Source organism: Aethalodelphis obliquidens, unplaced genomic scaffold (assembly GCF_003676395.1).
Source record: "Aethalodelphis obliquidens isolate GAN/ISIS:26980383/991018 unplaced genomic scaffold, ASM367639v1 scaffold65, whole genome shotgun sequence".
Classification (NCBI taxonomy): Eukaryota; Metazoa; Chordata; class Mammalia; order Artiodactyla; family Delphinidae; genus Aethalodelphis; species Aethalodelphis obliquidens.
Window position 1 is genome coordinate 5827430 of NW_020838009.1, and position 19283 is coordinate 5846712.

The 19283-nt window shown below is 50.4% G+C and overlaps 1 protein-coding gene across 4 annotated transcripts in view; it reads left to right on the forward strand.

Moving 5' to 3' along the window:
- Positions 1–19283, forward strand: part of ARNT2 (aryl hydrocarbon receptor nuclear translocator 2) — a 194158-nt gene that overhangs the window by 44161 nt on the left and 130714 nt on the right. For 3 of the 4 annotated variants that reach the window (XM_027089167.1, XM_027089166.1, XM_027089168.1), the window contains exons 2-3: positions 3605–3719; positions 10721–10768. In XM_027089167.1, coding sequence (XP_026944968.1) covers positions 3605–3719; positions 10721–10768 — 163 coding nt within the window. The remainder of the gene's footprint in view (positions 1–3604; positions 3720–10720; positions 10769–19283) is intronic. The other variant, XM_027089169.1, reaches the window with a different exon arrangement.

Sequence of the window (19283 nt, forward strand, 5' to 3'; positions counted from 1 at the left end):
TGGCCTTAGAAGAAGAGAAAATGTGATGACACGGAGGGCAGGTGGTCTGTAACCAGGAAGAGGATTCTCACTGGCGCCCAAGTTGGCTGGCACCTTGATCTTGGACTGCCCAGTCCCTGAACTGTGAGAAAATACATTTCTTTTGTTTAGGTCCCCCATCTGTGGTATTTTGTTATGGCAACCCAAGCTGACCAATACATCTTAAAACTCTACCTCTTAAAGCTTTCTCTAGTATTAAAAAATCTCTCTCAAAAAAAAAAAAAATCTCTCAACCTAAAAAAGCAAGCAACAGATTGGAAAAATACTGTAAAAGATTTTCAGAAAATGTGGCAAAGCTCTAATATCTTTGTCATAAAAAGAGATCATACAAATAGAAGAGAAAAAAACCACTGAGTCTCAGTAGGGAAACGGGTACATTATATACAGATGCAGTGTACAGGAGAAAATGTAAACCTAGAATGAGTCAGGTCTTCTTAGAAATGCTTTTTGAATGCGGGAGGGGGGAGGGGGTAGTTTTGGACATTGTGGATGGTGAGCTGCCATCCTTCTGTATTGTGTGTGCAGCCCCCTTTGCTGGAGATGTGTATGTGCCTCTCATTTGCAAATTATGTCGATGTATTTGCATATAAGGCTCCCTTGCTCCCTTCCCCTTATCCCATGGTGCATGGGCTCTATGACACATGCATATCACATGTAAAGATTGTAGCCAACTCAGCGTATCCACCACATGGCCTTCATGAAGCATACACTTTCTCTGTGGTAGAAACTACTTGTGTCTGCCTGTCCACGTGCACTTGGTATCTCGCACCAAGCCTGGAGGGCACAAGAATATACCTAGCGGGGTCTGATGGAGGCAGGCTGGTGTGGGCCTGTCTTCGCAGAGCTGGCTCTTTTTCTGGGCCAGTGAAACTTAATCATGGGAAACAGTCCAGCAGAATAAGATGCTGATGTGACAGCAAGACTGGGCCTGCCCCTGGCCCGGGCCCTGGTCCACCGTGGGCACCTGTGGAAGTCACTTAATCTCTTTTTCCTTGCTTCCCTCATCTGTCTGAGGAAAGGATTGGACTTTCCATATTCCTCAACCCTTGCCCCATAGCCAGGGTTTTTGTGGAACTTCACCGTCTGCACCTTTGTTTTCCCCAAATAAAATGGGACAGATATCAGCTTCTTTCCTAACTGCACATTGCCTTCCGTTTTCCACTCCTTCCTCCCCGCTCCCCACCTCCGAGCTGGAGGGTAACCACACAGGGAAAGGGTGGGCCTTTCCAGGTCTGCAGACAATGGCGAAGATCTCCTCCAGCCTGACGTTTCCTTAACTCAAAGGCAGGAATGAGGTAGTTGACTTTAAAATACTTAAACTAGTGTCACGTGGAACATGAGTTGTTCGGAGAACACATTTTAAGAGTTTCCACCATTAGAGACCTTTATGATACGCTGGCTTAGTCACGGGTAAACAAACGTCCTTATATCAGGACTTCTCGGTGTGTTTTTTTGGTGGGCACTGAAATCTTCGAGAAGGGGGATAAGTGTGTGGCTTTTCCCTAACCTGTTTGACCACGCAACCCTTTTTCCTGGAGAATCTTAAGGGCCTGATGTTCTGTGGGACTTACTTTGGGAAGCGGTGACTTTTGTTTTCGCCCATGTTTGCACTGGCAGTGATTCAGCCTTTTAATTTTGGGACTTAATGGACTTAACATGCTTTAGCCTCCATTGCAGAAAAGAAATACAGATTTCTTATCAGAAGCAGGCAGATATAAGGTTATGAGGTCATTGCTGTTCATACTGCCTAGCTGTCACAAATCCAGTACAGGAATTGTTTAGAGAGGAGAGGATTGCTTTAAGAAAGGGATTTTTTTTTTCTCCTTGAGTACTTTCCAATGTGTACATTAGTTTAAAAAAAAACCAAAAACAACAACAACAAAAAACTAATAGCTCTCAAATTTTTGTGAACATAGTGGAGTAGCTAAATTAAGATTTTGTTTATTAGTACTGTAAAATTCTTCTACAGAACTTTTGAGTGGAGTAGTTCAGGTTGACCTTAGAGTGTGTTTATTAAACACAGTGTCTTTGGACATAACTGTGGATCAGCGGTCAGATGCCTCCGTGGTTTCTGGGAGGGGGCAGAGAGCAGTAACTTAACACTTCTGAGCATCACCAACGTTCCTTCACTAACAAGGGCCCAGATCCCTGTCTTTATCCCAGACTGTCTTTCTGAAATACATTTTCGTAGACTGTTGCTTCCCTTCTGCCCTGAATAAGAGTTGGGCTGAGAAAATAGAGCCCTGTGGGAGTCATTCCCAAGAACAATAAACAGGATAGAGAGGCCCCTGGAGTACTGCATTTGTCATTTAATGGTCTGAGGAAAGGTCATCTGAGTTCAAGAACTCTCCACAAAGTGGGAAGGAGAAATTCTTTAACTGTGGTTTCTTTGACATTAGGGATGTGTACCTTGGTCTTAACAAGCTTCTGAAAGTTTCTAGCTTATAAGCAATAATACATTATGATAAAGATGTACTGGAGAGGTACTCTCGTCTAATGCCAGACATACCTGTTCTTTTTTTAACTGAAGTATAGTTGCTTTACAACCTTGTGTTGGTTTCTGCTGTACAATGAAGTGAATCAGCTCTATGTGTACATCTATCCCCTCCCTCTTGGACCTCCCTCCCAACCCCCGCCATCCCACCCATCTAGGTCATCACAGAGCACCGAGCTGAGCTTCCTGTGTTTTATAGCAGGTTCCCACTAGCTATCTATTTTACACATGGTAGTGTATTTCTGTCAAACCTAGTCTCCCAGTTCATCCCCCCCTCCCCTTCCCCGCACCGTGTCCACATGTCTGTTCTCTGTGTCCTGTGTCTCTATTCCTGCCCCGCAAATAGGTTCATTTGTACCACACCTAGAGTCTGTCATACAGAGTGAAGTAAGTCAGAAAGAGAAAAACAAAGACATACTTATTCTTTAAATTAACATTTCTTCCCAGAAAGTCCTGGCTGTGGAGAGCCGTTGTCACTGGCTTACCGTGCAGCCCGAAGGGATGCTTTCAAGGTCCCTGGACCTCACTGTCCTCGTCATGAATGGAGGGCCAGGCGGGGCTCTGTATTCAGGGATTCTGAGCCCATACTTAGAGAGGGGAACAGACTTTTCTGCTTGAACACAGATGCCCAGGGTGAGGACCGAGCATCAGTGGTGGTGCTGCGGGGGATTGGCTCTTTTGGTTCTCTGGGTTGGCCCCATGTGGGCTACCAGTAGTTCAGTAGTTGGGACCAGCAGTGGGGTCCTTCCCCTTAAGCTTTGGCCACATGCCTGGATTCCGGAACGTCTTACCCGCCTCCAGGTGACAGGAGACAGGAGCTCTTTATGAAAGCTAAGTTAGCTGCGTGAACTCTTTTTTTTACCACCTAAACTAAGTATGGGCATACTGCCCAGGGATATCCTTTTCCAGACAGGGGAAGGGCTCAGCTGCGTCACGTGACTAATGATGGGCCCAGGACCCAGGTCCCTGGATTCTCCTCCCAGGTGGTGCTTTTGGTCTGCCGACAATCTTCTTGCTTATTCTTGGACTTTTCTGGCATTAACAGAACCTCTCATCTTTGCTGAATTGCAGAAATGGCTTCGGACATCCCTGGATCGGTGACATTGCCTGTCGCCCCCATGGCGGCCACTGGACAGGTGAGGATGGCCGGGGCCATGCCCGCCCGCGGAGGAAAGCGGCGTTCTGGGTAAGCAACCTCGGTGGTTCCAGGAATTGGGCTTAATACGTGTTGAGCAACACTCTTGACCTGTTAGGAAAATATTGTCTCTCCCCCTCCTGGAGAATCAAAGCTCAGCAGTTTGCATCCTGTTTAGATTTTGCAAGATTCCTAACTATGCATGTGATTTGCCTCTGAGTGTTTCTGGGCCTCGGCACCCAGCTGGGGACTTCTGTTTGCTTGTCCTTGTGGTGAGAATGGCTCTGTGATCCTGCTGGGCTTTGCTCAGGCCATCTCTCTGAGGGAGGGGACTTACCCATCCCTCTGCCTGAGCCCACCAGCCGGAGGGCAGCCCTGCAGGTCGAGCTTCAGCCCCTGTGGGCAGCAAAGATCCCTCTGGTGCTCTCTGTTCTTTGCTCCGTCTACCCATCTTTGCTAGGTGGTGTGCAGGAATTCCTTTCCAAAAAACTGGCTCTAGCCCAGCACCTCAAGGCTGGGCGGCTTACGTTGTAACCTGCTCTGCCAGTAAAGTTGGTAACAGTGTTAAGTTCTGGTGGGACCAGAAAGACCATCATTCCTAAACTGATGGAACCCAAAACGACATCTACTCATGATATATGGTGTCTGTAGCTGTGCAGAGATCTACGAAACCGATCAACCAACACAGATCCCTGCAGGAAAAACATAACCGACATTTTCAGACTCTGTATATCAACCAACCCCTTTCCTTCATTGAATCAATTTTATTTTCAATGAAATATTTGAGAGACAAATATTTGATAGACAAATACTTTCATGAAATAGAATCAATTTGTCCTATTAATGCAATTTCCAATAACCCAGGTCTCCCCAGGAAGACAAGGGTCCAGGCTCATTTGTAAAATGGTCCATCATTTTAAACCTAAGAGTCACTTTTAAACCAGTGTGATTCTTAAACGGGGCTGGGGGAGGGGGAGCAGGTATGTTATGAGGACCTGGAATGGAATGGAGTAGGATGAAAAAGCCCCTTCAGCGTTATAATTTGAGATGGTGAAAAGACTGCTGTGTGTGTAGTAGTCTTTAAAAGAAGGGCTAAGATTTTGGTGATTAGTGAGAGCGTAATGGAGTCTGGTTCCCCAGCTTTCTCCCCTCCATTCAGCCCGCTCCCCTCCAGGGTCAGCGTTCCTTCCAGCGGGACCAGCAGAGCTCTCAGGAGCAGTGTGGTACCTGGGGCAGAACTCCTGAGATCAGCTTTAGAGTAGGAAGCAGCCTGCCCTGGGGCTGACTACAAACCCAGACATCCTCCTTTAACCAGCTACTCCTGCTAGCTAGGTGCTAAGCTCAGTGGCGTGTGGGCTGTTGAAAGAATGCCCTTGATGTCAACATATAAATTTACTGAATTTTTTTTTAAGATGCCAGGCCTTTTAAAAATTATTTTAAATGTCTGTGCTTGCTAACTTCCGTTCCCTGGGGACAGAGCCTCGTTGCTGGCCCAGTCCTTTTTAAGAAGAGGAAGCGCAGGACTCTTTCTGTTTCTTTTTTTTTCTGTATATTTAACACTTTTTAAAATTTTTTTAAATTTTATTTTATTTTTTTATACAGCCAGTTCTTATTAATTACCCATTTTATACATATTAGTGTATACACGTCAATCCCAATCTCCCAATTCATCCCACCACCACCCACCACTTTCCCCGCCTTGGTGTCCATACGTTTGTCCTCTACCTCTGTAGCACAGGACTCTTTGATGCAGGAAGGTGGGCTGGGCCAGGGCCAAGGACAGGCAGAGATGCTGGGGCCCAGTGTTTGCAGGACAAGGAGCCCTCTCCGTGCAGGGGAGTCGTCGCTGAGCCTCTGCCACCCCTCCCGCAGGGTGTGTACCGGGCCTACGCTTTGCTCAGGGCTGGGCTGTGGCGAGCTGAGGCTCCTGCCCTCCTTGACCTCCGAGTTCCTGGCGTCCAGACCCTGACATCTGCTTGCTGCCTGAGCTGATGACCGGACAGTGGACTCGGTCTCCTTTCTGAAGAGGTCCTCCAGGCTGCCCCTTTCCCTACCAGGTCACACATAACACGGCGTGACACTGGAGGTGGAGGGGGACCTGGGGTGGACTGAGACAGAGCCCAGAGGTCACTTCCACTTAGAAGCAAGGAAGCACCACAGCAAGCAAAGAAACCAGAGATTCAAGGGGACGAACAGCAACTGATGGCACGCTACCCAACCAGCAGGATGAGGGCCCGCGCCTCCGAAAGGCAGATCAAGGAGCCGACCTCCTCGGGGGCTCGTCCTTTATTCTCCTCATTTTTGGAGCCCGTGCGCCGGGCTTCCCCGTCAGAAGGAAGAGCAGGCAAACCGCGCTTCCTTCTGCTAAGCCCCTGTGACTGAGGGATGTATCCTCTGCGTCTCAGCAAGGAAACCTCCATTTTTACAGGGCAGTTTCCATAGTAACTCTCACATCTGGTATTTTACGTGTTTTGCTGAAATTCTGTGATGGAGGCCACCGTGGTTGTAGAACAACCACAGCAGTGTTAACGCCCCGCAGACCGCACCCTGCGCTCTCAGTCCTGACGAAAGTCACATTCATTAAAAAGCAGGTCACCCCGGGCTTCCCTGGTGGCGCAGTGGTTGAGAGTCCGCCTGCCGATGCAGGGGACGCGGGTTCGTGCCCCGGTCTGGGAGGATCCCACATGCCGCGGAGCGGCTGGGCCCGTGAGCCATGGCCGGTGAGCCTGCGCGTCCGGAGCCTGTGCTCCGCAACGGGAGAGGCCACGGTGGTGGGAGGCCCGCGTACCAAAAAAAAAAAAAGGGCAGGTCACCCCACTGCGGCGCCCATCCCTGCACCATGGCGCGTTTATGCACGCTCCCCCGTCACTGCCACGGTGCTCTTCCTCCTTCTCTCCGAGACTGTGGGGCACAGCTGGAGATGCAGGGAAGGGGAGAAGGAGAGAGCAAAGGAGTGGGTGGTTGGGAGAGGTAAGGACCTGCCTCCCGCCCCCTATTCCCTGTCTAGGTCTTCCCGCTCTGACCCGGTGATTCCGGTGGAGGGACGTGTCCCAGATTCCCAGGATGACCACCCAGCCCTAGTGTTTCAGAGCCAAGTAGAAGTGACCCCTCGTGGGGTTTGGATGCCCCGGCCACATGCCTGGCCCAGCGCCGTGGATCCTCTGATGAATGCTCTTTCCCTGTCCCCTGACGGCTCCGCCAGTAAGCATCTTAGCAAGCAGCGTGTTCTGCTAGCAGTTGGGACAAAGGTGAAGGTTCAGAAGTTTCAGATTCTTTGAAAAGTGATTCCACATGTGTGGCAGAAGTGACCAGAAGCAAGTCACCTGGATTGCGTTTTTGTAGAGAACTCCCTGATCCCAGTGAGGCGGTGGGATGGGGGGGCATCCACAGGGCACACTTGGTGCTTTTCAAGTGACAGGGGAAGTGGCTGTCATTAGACAGGCTGTGCCCATCCCCAGAGTCAGCCCTTGGTGGGGAGGGAGGGTGAGGCTGGAGGGCACTGGGTGTACCAGCCCCTTCCCGCTGCCCTGGAGTCAAATGTTGGGCTTCTAAAATATCGTCATTGGAGGGAAACGATTTCCAAATTGTGTGCGGCCAGTAGGCCAGCATCTCCCTGCAGTCTAACCCCACGGCTGCTGGAATGTGGTTGAGTAAAAGACATATTACATAAGCAGATGTTTTGCTTGGTTCAAATTTCTGCAGTAGTGTTGCTGTAGCCCCAGTCAGCTGGCCCAGGCCCTGAAGGAAGGGTGTTGGCTCGCACCCGTGTCACTTCTCTTTTTTTCAGCAGCAACTTCACGCTGGCCTGGGGTCGCTCGTTTGCTGCACTCTAGAACCAGCCTTGTTGGCACGGCGTCTCATCATCTCTCATAAGAGCATAAGTGAATGATTTGCTGACTCATATTTGACGATGCATTATTATTATTATGCAATCTCTGTCAGGCAGGTCCGCAGCACTCACTTGTAACTAGCTGCAGGCTCAGAAATGCTTTTCACGGCTTTTTATCGAGGTCAGAATCCATGCTCAGCAACAGGAAAGTGAGGTAAAATGCATTCTCAGCCCACCTTTTGAGGACTCTTAGATCATCCACTTATTGTACGGAATCCTTTAAAGTGAATACAATAGGACTTAAAAGGCATGTTTTGATTTCTCTCCCTTATTATCCAGATGCTTAAGTATAATAGAGACACATAAAAGACATACAGGATGATTTACTCAGAGTTTTTACAGCAGAAGAAAAGCACAGCTATTGTAGTCATATTTAAAGTGGAGCCTTTGAATTGGTGGCAGAAGACCCAAAGGCAGCGTCTTGGCAAGCGCTCCTCCGAAAGGTCCCTCTGTCCTCAGAAGTTGAATTGTTTTCTGTGTGGCTGATGGGCAGTGAGACCGCTTTGGGGTCAAGTGAGTTACCCTGAGGATCTGAACGGTCGTTTGTGTCCTGATTTCTCTCCTGAGTTCACGCCCACGTTATGCATTTCAAAATGTGGCAGCACGCATGTGATCACACGCTTACACAGGTGGGAAGGCACAGTTTTGTGGTCCCTAAGTTTTCATAGCCAAATACTGCTTCCTAAGTTTTCAGTAGACTTCAGAAAACTCTGGCTCCAGAGCCTGGCCGTCCCTCTCTTACACTCTCTGCTCAACTGGGCTGACCTGATCCAGACTGGGACCGTTTACCGTATGGCTTGCTTCCCCATCCGTCTGCTGCATGAGGTTCAGGTAAAGAGACAAGCTGTCCTTAATGAAAACTCTGGTGACCGACTGTCCTGGTTGGCCCAGGACCTTCCCAGGTTTAGCACTGAAGCCCAGTACCTCCACAGATCCCCACATTCTGGGAAAACCGGGACAGTTGGTCTCCCTAAATACCCCAAAGATCGTGCAGCCTGAGGAGGGAAGGCTGACTTAATCAATTGTATCTTGCAGGAGCCAGATTATCACGCTCGTATCAACTTGACCTGAAAGGCATTTTAAAGATAACTGTACATGTCGCACCCACTTGAGGTTTTGCTAAATGCTTGCATAAATCCATTAGAATTTTGAAAGTGCGAGTTCTTTTTCTCAGCACTAGTCTGTTTTTGCCAGCCCAGGGGTGTTAAGTAACCTTCATGTCTGCAGCAAAGTCGCTCTTACCCGTGATGAACACTGGGTGGCAGTGTGGTTCTGTAGCTCTGCAGAGGCCCAGAGGCTCTGGGAGCAGGATTTTTGGTGCTATCTCCCAGACGTGATTTTTCAGGAAAGGTGAGGTGATGGCTTAGTAGCTAAGCAGTATATTGATGACTCTGCTTCATTTAGAAAGTCGTGCGTTCAGCCACCATTTTCCCACAACATAGGCGACTCTGCAGCTGCTGTCTGGTGCCCGGCTGCCCAGTCTGCATTGTAGGGGCGTGCATGTCTGTCTCTCCCAGTGGTGTTTTAACTCTACTTTCCCTTTCTTATCACTTTTCTTCCCGGTCTTCCCTCCTCTTTGTGCAGAAGTATTTTTGTTAACATCGCTGTCATCTCTCCCAGTTATGTAATGCCTTTTGTTCTTTTATTCCAAGCAGCCAGTGCAAGCCCTGGTGCCTGGAAATCAGGGATTCCAAACTGGCAGGGGATCCCATCAGTTCAACTCAGATTAGAACTCTGGCCACACTGCACATAAAACAGTCCAAAAATAAACATGTGATACCATTTTAAAGAAGACAATGTTCCTTTGCCCTATGTCATCACAGTCTCTAGGTCCCCCAAGTAACCCCAAAGCCTAGAGAGTACGATTTATCTCATTAGGGGCCTCTCCCACGTGCTTGTCCCGTGGTGGCTCTTCCTATGCAACTGGCCATTTCCTGGTGGCCTGGGTGCCCTGTGCCTTCCCCCCATCACCCATTACCCACTGGGGCCCCGACCCTGAGAGCTGAGGGGGAGATCGCGTTCCGTGTGAGGCCAGCAGCCCTGGCATATGCAGCTGTGGTCCTAGAGCACACCCACCACTCTGGTGGCAAGCTGTTGGCCACCAGGCAGGCCGACCTCCCTTCTGCTTGGGGTCCACGGAAACTGTCCCACTTAGTCCCTCGGTTCCACTGAGAACAAGATGGGGCATGCAGTGGCTCTGAGACGTTCTTCCCCCAAGGAATCCCACCTCCCTCAAATGTCCAGGAGAGCTAAGACATCTGTACCATTTCTGTTTTGTTCCCGAAGACTCTGGGTACACCTTAAATAAGTACCTGCTCTGCTCTAACATCTTCAGGAGTAAAATTAACTGACCTTAGAGAGGACTGTTTTTTGTTGTTTGTTTTTTGAGAAGGAGAGTTTGGGATATCAGTTAAAGAAATATCTATCAAAACTTTTTGTTTTATGTGTATTTGGAGAGGCCCAATGAAGTGGGAATCTTGAGTATTTATTGGGTGAGTTTCAGTAAGCAGACAGGCACTTTGAGTAGCTTGGGCCCCAAATGACTGTTTCTCCCGCACACCCATTTACTTGGACCTGGAGTTTATAGGCTAATGGCCTTAAATGCCCTTTCCATGTTGACTCATCCACGCCAGCCAAGTCCTCACATGGCACAACCAGTAGTATATGTTTCCCTCATAATCCCTTCATTGCCCTTAAAACTTCCTGTTTTTGAAACCCTCTTGGGCTTTTCTCAGTCTTTTAATATACCACAAAATAATTTAAAGAAGGAAGTCTCCCTGTGGAATAAATGATATGGAGGGGAGCAGGTGTCCCCAAAGGTGGTGGGAGATAAGGGGTGTTTGATTTTTCCAGCACAGCCTGAGCAACCCACTGGCAGCCTGTATAGGGTTCTAGAAGGGTTCGAGTTGATATTCCAGCACTTTTGCAGAAGTCCCCAATCATATAATTAATGGCACTGGTGCTGTAGACCTTTCATTCTGCCCTTTCTTGTCTCAAACCTGTACAATGACCGTGTAGAGATACTGGTTTTTGCACTGCCAAGGGTTGGGATTGTTGGAGAGCAATCTGACCAAATAAAACCCCCTGTGTGTGACACCAGCTCATGTGTCCAGTTAAATGTCCTACGTATAATGAATGCTCACTCGTGATCTTGACTTTTCAGAATGGACTTTGATGATGAAGATGGAGAAGGTCCCAGCAAATTTTCAAGGTGAGTTTACTTTATGTTCCCTAGATTTAAAGAAGCCAAGACCATTTATCACCTCATTGGGACCAACAGGGGTTTAAATGTCTTTCATCATTGAAAGAAAGCCATTGCCTCGTTCTGTGCCAGTATTTGGCCCGGGGACAGGTAACTATTAGCAAACCTGCCAACCCCAGCCTGGATGATCAAAAGTTAAGTAACAAATTATTAGCTCTTTTGGCTTTTTGAATTAAATACTGACTGCCCGTTTCAATGGATTCTTTTTTAAAAGACAGACCTAGAGTTCAAGTTTAGAAAAACAGTCAAGATAAAGCCTCTTTTTCTACCGTGGAAAATAAGGAGAAATATAAGAAACCTGGGTGGCCCTGTTCTGGATGTAGGATATAAAACTGGACCTTAAGTTCCTAAGAGCTGTATCACCCACTGGCCACAGGACAGCATCTCTAACTAGGCTCTGTGGGGCTGTCCTGAGAACAGACCGCCTCACAGAAGGATACTGGCCCGTGGGAGCCGGTGGTGGTAGATGTACCGCATACCTGAAGGACAAGGCCGGCCCAGCCCCGTGGCTTTTTTTTTCTTTATTATTTTGTTCAAGTTATGGGAGGAAGTTTGGCAACATGGAGAAAAGGGCAAAGATCAGTCTTAGCAAAATGCCCATCTGTACCCAGTTTACTTATGGAGGGGCCTGCCTTGACATTCCTCCCCCGCTGCCCCATCAAAGCACTCCTAATTCCTGGTGGTTGATGCATTTGAAAACGTACCCCAGGTTACGGATACCTTTCTCCGGTACGCACAGTCCACAGTTTGGATTGACAACTTCGGTTATTTTATAAGTGTTTTTAGCAGAATGATGTCCGTATTGAGCCCCGGACCCATGGCCTCCGCCAGTTTGCTCATCCCCATGGCAGTTACGTTTGGTTGGCTACCTTTTACCCGTGTTGTGGGTGTGGATTGAGCACCCCTTCCCCAAATCCAAGAGGAACATGCATCTCGTTCCTATTCCTGGGCTTCCTGGCGTCTCCAAGTCCATAGAAAGTCTTGTCACTTGAGACGCTTTCCTCCCCGAGAACTTTGCCTTCCATCCTCCCCGCTCCGCTTGGGTGAGAAGGACAGAGAAGGTGGAGCACGCTTTGACCTCGAATGACCCCGGAGTTTCTAATCAAATCAAGACACGAGTTTCAACAACAAAAGCGTGTATTAGTTTTCCCTTGGTGCAGACAGAACCCCAGCTTAGATGTCCACCCATTTCTTAGGATACATTTTAATAGCAGGGAGTGCTTTGTTCCCGAAAAGAGAGCTAGCCTCGGAAATAGGGGCACACGTCTCCCCAGCCTAGTTTGCGCTCGCCTTACACAGCCTCCCTTTACAAGGAAACAATGACCTGTGGTTTCTTGGAGCAGAATTCCCCTTGAGATAACATTCCATCGCTTGTTGACCTCAGGAAATGATGGTTCCTGGGTCTCAGAACAGAGGGAGGAAGAGAGACGAGGAGTGACGTTTGTTTGACATGGAAGATCAGTGTCAGTGATGAAATAACAGTGCAGGGACACAGAGAGCTCATTGTTTGAGGTCCCATCAGGAAGAAACAGAAACCCTAGACTCTGTGAAACTGTCTTGTAAGCCCGCCAGTGAGTCAGGTTGTACATAGTCAGGGTTCAAACCTAGGCTTCTGGGAACCGTATCCTTTCCCCTGCACATGGAAAATAAGAGGGGAAGATGGGACATGCTTCCAACATACACTGGTACCCGCGGAAGCCTGGGCCCACTTCAGTGTGTGACCGTCGGAGAGTTGATGGACCTGTCAGCCGGAGGGGGCATCTGAGCTGCTCCCAGCTGGGGAGGCGACTGAGGCTACCCGCCCTCCGCTTTGCCGAGCTGTTCTGGCAGCCGTCCAGGAGAGGGTCGGAGAGACTGCTGCAGGCCGTCTCCTGCCGGTGGCAGGCATGGCCTGCCTCGGGGCCACTTCTGTTTCCTGCTCCTGTGCTTAGTCAGCCTAGGGAGCCCTTGGGCGAGGCCCTGCCAAAGAGGGTGGCTGAGATGCGGGCATCTCACCAGCAGAATTTGCTGTCTCAGAATCGGGCCAGGGTGCTAGGCTGTGATTTCTGTCCCCCTGCTGTGTGTGCAGCCAGCTTTCCCAGGGCTTCTCAAGGGTGGTCCCAACTCAAACGTCCGACCTCTCGTCAGACGTCGTGTCTCAATTTCGGATATGGGAAATGCGGTCACAGCCACATAGGAGGTAAATCAATTGGGTTTGGTTCCTGCCTGATCGCAGCAGGTCTCAGGAAGAACAAGGTAGTAGCCATGAAGCTGCCCACAGCCACCTAACCACACACATGCACACGCGTGCATATGTGCGTGTGTGTACCCAGCCGCTGCACACAGGTACACACATATGCACGCACACATATGCACGCGCACATGGGCACACACATGTGTTCCAGGGCCAGAAATGCCCTGAGGGCCGCTGCACCATCCCCAGGCCTCAGCCCTCCTTCCCACACAGGTTCATGCCGCTCTGGGGGCTGTGGGATGCAGGACAGGGCTCTGCTGACCCCGGATGCTTCCCACCTCCCACACAAAGTCACGGGCAACCTGGTGGGCAGAAGCCAGTCTGCAGGGTCTGAGGATTATACTGGGGAATGCAGAATTGAAGCCTGGGGGAGACAGCTCGTTGAGCAGCTTGGATGTGGATAAAAAAGGAAGAGGGCATTTGGGGCTTGGGGAGGGAGACCACTCTTAACGGTGGGAAGAGACCATGAGCGCATGTCCACGGGGAGGGGGAAGAGTGAGTATAACCGGGGATTTGGAAGGTTCTGGAGTGGGGTTGGGGAGAGATGGGTCAAGGGAGTGGGGAAGGGGAGGGATAGCTCCAAGCCCAGCAGGGGGACGACCCATCCTTGGCCGCAGAGAGGAGGAGCTGCAAGTGCAGCTGAGTGTGATGCTGCTGGGTGTCCGGAGAGTTGAGGGGTTCATTCTGATGGTTCCTCCTCTCTGGTTAAGCAGAGGCCGTGTGCTGTCAGGGGCAGAGGCTTAATGGTGCGCCTGAGAGAGAAGTTTGGGATGCCTGGGTGGAAGAGATGTACGAACTGTACCGTAGACCCCACGCCCTAGCACACTGTGTTAGCGTGCAGTTTTCCCCCAGTAGCGCCCAGCTGGTTGGATGCCGGGGGATGCAGACGGCCTGTGCACTCAGGCCCGGGGGGTCCAGCAGGGGGGCGGGGTCAGCAAGGTGGTTGATGTTGATGAGAGGGCCGTTGAAGAGGTCAAGCTACAGGTCCAGCTGCAGAAGGAAGAAAGGCCAGGAGCAGAGAGAAGGGAGGGTTGATGACCTGGGAGAACATGGGGGGGAGTAGACTGGAATACAGCTCGTGCCACCCCACGTTCGTGGTCTGCAATTTCAGTCGGGGTCTAACGTTTTTACCTCCGTTTCCTCCATTAGCCTCGTTGGAATTCAACCTGGGGCATCCCAGACTTCCCTCTCAGGCACACCTGTAAGCCTCTGCCCACTGCAGATGAACGAAGAACCTTCTGCTTTTGTGGGAATCTGAGGGAGCTGGAGAAGCAGCGGGTGTGTTCACGAAGTGGGGAGTCGCAGCTCTGGGAGAGGTTGGCCGAGGCTCAGGGGTGGGGGGATGGCTGCTGGAGAAGAAGGGGGACGCGGAAGGTGGTACAGCCGGGCGGGCTGGTGCAGGTCCCCGCTGTCGCGTGGGCGGCTGGTGGGGACGGTGACAAGGAGCCTGGAGGGTGGTCGAGACAGGTATGTGGGAGCGTCAGGGGAGTGGGCGTTCGGAGCCGGCCTTCCTTCCCAGGCTGGGCTCCACCTCACGCCTCTGGGAATTCCAGTTGCCAAGTCATCCTCCTGTCATCGGTTGGGGTTGAGCTCTCCATCTCCGGGAAAACTGAGTATACACCAGGAAGTGTTTCTCCGAAGATGAATCTCCCGGGCGGGGGTGAGTGGGGCTGGACCCGCCTTCGGGGAGGCCAGCGTGAGCCCCTCCCTGACCCCGTCCCCTCGCGGACAGCCCTGGTCTCCCTGGGAGGCACTCGCAAATCCTGCCCAGCAGATCCTGCATCCCTACACTCGAGGAGAGGCCAGAGCTCTTCCATCATGCTGAGCGGCTCAGGGTTCTTCCTACTTTAATGCCCCCTTGGTGGATAATCTAGTGAGTCCCAAAATCTCCTCTTGTGCCTGCAGCTGGGCTCAGTGGCGTCCTTTTTTTTTTTAATTCTTTTTTGTTGTTGTTTCTTTGTTTTTTTCATTTTGGCTGCGCTGAGCGGCATGCGAGATCTTAGTTCCCTGACCAGGGATCGAACCCGCGCCCCCTGCATTAGTAGTGCGGAGTCTTAACCACTGGATCGCCAGGGAAGTCCCTCAGTGGCGTCTTGAATACTGTTTCATACACAGGACAGCTGGTATCCCAGAGCTGTCATCAAGAGAGTCAACTTTACACACCATGCTCTCCGTGTGACTTACATATATGTACATACACGTGTATGTGTATGTGTGTAATGTTCATTAAAACAGAAGAGTGGAAACATGAAAACTAGAGGTCTTTTTAAATGTTGGGTTTATATCTTAGGAACAACCAAGTGTTCACTCCCAAACCCTTAATTTTTGTCGCTACGTGCTATCAACCATGTTCACACTCATTCTGCACCCTTTCTCAGAAGACCCAGGAGATCTCGCAGGGAGTTCTCACATCTGTTACTGTGAATTCTACTATAGTGCATGGGACCATCTACAAACCTGGAACTAAAAGACCTCGTTGATGAGTTTTCTTAGTCTCTCTTCCACCCTTCACCCTTCACCCTTCGAGGACCGGCTCCAATTGACCTTCCTGAGGTTCCATCCATCATCTGTGTGACTCTCAGCTGTTCCCTGGGGACACTCCGTCACCCAATTGCAGCAGTCCAGAAGGAGTCCTTATATTTTTTTGTAGGGTTTTGCCAGTGAACCTCTGACATTATCTAAAAGTAAAGCTGCCCACGCTAGGAAAGTTTCCACAGAATTGACTCTTCCTTTTCCATCACACCCATTTTGATATTTTTCTCTTGGTTTTGTGCAGTATTTACGCTTGTGGGCATTTTGTTTCCTGGCTCTGTGGGTTGTGATGATGTTTTAGTTTAATCTTTCCCTGGGAATCTACCACCCTGTTTTATTTAGAGCTCTGATATCAAAACCCCATTGATAAGGGAAAACTATGCAACGTGGGCTTGTCCTGCAGAGATCTTTCCTGGCAGAAAAAGAAAAAGATTGTCATGTCCCAGAATTCTCAGTCTGTCCATCTTAGCTGAGAGAGCTGAGCATTCTGTTTTGAGGTGGGAAGATGCTCAAAGTACTTCTGATGCAGAGAGGGCAGCTGGGAAGGAGCAAGGATTGCCTTTTTTTTTTTTCTACTTTATTTATTTATTATTTGGGGCTGTATTGGGTCTTCGTTGCTGCGCACGGGCTTCCTCTGGTTGCAGCGAGCGGGGTCTACTCTTCGTTGCAGTGCACAGGCCCCTGATTGCGGTGGCTTCTCTTGTTGCGGGGCACAGCCACTAGAGCGCGGGGGCTTCAGTAGATGCGGCACATGGGCTTTAGAGCACAGGCTCAGTAGTTGTGGCTTAGGGTCTTAGTTTCTCCGCGGCATGTGGGATCTTCCCGGACCAGGGCTCGAACCCGTGTCCCCCACATTGGCAGGCGGATTCTTAACCACTGCGCCACCAGGGAAGCCTGGATTGCCCTTTTTTGTTGGACTTCATCTTATCAGTAACCTTGTGGGGGACACCCTGGATTGGCCATGTGGACTCCGTTTAGAGCAGGGAGAGATTCAGCTGAGCCTTCTGACACTGCCGAGTAAACACCCAACGTGAGCACTGCCAACCTTCCCAGACATACTCCTTGCCTCAACAGCCTTAGTTCTTTTTTTTCTGGACTGTGATCTTCTTTTCTTTCTTTCTTTTTTTTTTTTTTAGTTGGAGTGTAGTTGCTTTACAATGTTGTATTAGTTTCTGCTGTACAGCAAAGTGAATCAGTCACATGTATACATATATCCACTCCTTTTTAGATTTCCTTCCCATTTAGGTCATCACAGAGCATTGAGTAGAGTTCCCTGTGCTATACAACAGGTTCTCATTAGTTATCTATTTTATACATAGTAGTGTGTATATGTCAATCCCAATCTCCCAATTTGTCCCACCCCCGCTTTCCCCTTGGTGTCCATAGTTTGTTCTCTACTTCTGTGTCTCTATTTCTGCTTTGCAAATAAGTTCATCTGTACCTTTTTTCTAGATTCCACTTATAAGCAATATTATACGATATTTGTTTTTCTCTTTCTGACTTATTTCACTCAGTATGACAATCTGTAGTCCATCCGTGTTGTTGCAGATGGCATCATGTCGTTCTTTTTTATGGCTGAGTAATATTCCATTGTATATAGGTAGCACATCTTCTTTATCCATTCCTCTGTCGATGGACATTTAGGTTGTTTCCATGTCCTAATAGCGCCACAGTAAACACTGGGGTGCATGCATCCTTTCGAATTATGGTTTTCTCTGGGTGTATGTCCAGGTGTGGGATGGCTGGGTTAGGTGGTAGCTCTATTTTTAGTTTTTTAAGGAACCTCCATACTGTTCTCCATAGTGACTTCGACAGCCTTAGCTCTTATGAACCAGTAAAGTCTGCCAGAGAAGTTGGGTAGAACCTGGCATGGTGTAGCCCATGAGCAACCAAATTACTGGGGGGTTTAGCTTGAGACCTTCTCGTCATTTCAGTGGGTTGGGGTTAGGATTGGAGTTAGAACGCTTTGGAATGAACTCGTTTCAGGTGGAGCCAGCCCTCTGCCCTCAGGCCCATCTGGACCAGTCACCCCTTCGTAGATGTTGGGCTCTCATGCCACTGACTTCAGTTTTGATGCCCTTCTTTCCTTGCTCAGCAACCCCAGCTCCTCCCGCTTTTCTCCTGCAGGGACTAACCTAGATTTGCAATGACAGTACCTGGATAACCCCAGACTTTGTAGAGAAGGGGAGGAAATCGTTTCTGGAGTCGTGAGTAGTCCTGAGCTGTGTCTCTCTAGAAGCCGCCAGGCCTTTTCTTCCCCATAGAGCCTTAGGTATCTTTGCCTGTCAGTCTCCCCGGCTGTTCCAGCTCTGAGGCTGGGACCAGTCAGCGCTCTCCTGAGGAGTCTAGTTCAAATCCTGGGACGTCAGTACCTCTCTGAGCTCAGGGTCGTCTTCCACAAAGGGCGGTCCTGAGGACCAGAGCAGTGACCAGTGGGAGAGGCCTTGGGAGGCTGTGGGGGAAGTGATCCCACGGGAATGGGGGTGATCAGAGACTGGGCCTGGGCCTCCTCTTTGCAGGACCTGGGCTTTCTCAGACTCCATCTCCCTGTGTCTTGTGTGAGCCTTATCTTCAACCTAAACACCGGGTTATCTTGCAGCTGATTTGCAGAAAACCATGCCGTGGATGGCTCCTGGGGGCAGGGCTCCTGCCTCCTTCCCAAGGAGGAAACATCTTTTGCAGAAGCTTTGGAGCCCAGGGAAACTGCCTCGCTGGATATGCCTCTGTGGGTCCCCTCCGCAGGGCCTGTGACCAGCGTCACTGTGGGGCTGCCCAAAATGCCCTCCTCGGGCCTTCATGGCTCTCACGGTGCCCTGCCCTGCCACCCAGGAAGGGCTGGCCAGGACAGGAAGGGTGTTCCCTGAAAGCTTGCAAAATACAGTCTCCCTCCTGGTGTCAGGGAGGAGGAGCCAGGGCCAGTCTGAGCCTGAGGCTGCTGTCAGCCGGCAAGGACTCGTGTGGAAACCCCACAAAATCTGGAACGCCCCCCCAAATCCTCCCCGCTTGGTCAGGATGGTTCCCCATCCCAGTCCTGAGGGACAGATGGTCTGCACCTCTGCAAAGGGTCTCCTCCCACAGTCTGACTCCCCCCTGGCTGGAGGGGACGGATGCTTCTTTCGCATGAGAAGTGCTGAAGACCTTTACCGAATCAGACCTTTCCTGCTGCTTGGCCGTGTGTATCCAAGTGGACAGAAGAGGCGTTTTGCTTGTTTCCTGCTGGTCTGTTGTTGAGACCATGGTGGCCTGGAGAGCAGCGCGTGTGTCAGGAGGTGGCGGTGGAAGCTGAGGTGTCATAGAGGAACGTGGCCCTGGTCCCACCTGGAGCAGGGCTGCTCTACCAACAGTCCTGTCACCTGTGGAGCTACTAAGCTGGCAATGGCGGGGGGTGGGTGTCAGCACTGACTTCTCAGGTTTGGGACCTGGCCGTGTGGGTGACCAGGCCGAGAGGGAGCTGGTCGTGTCTCTGATGGTGTCAGGCTGTCTGCCACCCCCAGGACTCACAGCTGGTGACAAGAGCAAAGAGAGGCAGATGGAGGACTTAGGTTTACCACACGCTCCTCTCAGCCAGGCCTGCCTCAGGGGCACGCAGGGTCTTGGGGCCCTCGGGTTCCTGGAGATTTCTCGGGACTTTTGTTGTAAGTCCTGTTTGTTTGTAAGTCCAGCAGAGTTAGCCTAGGTCCCCAACTAACACAGTCGGCC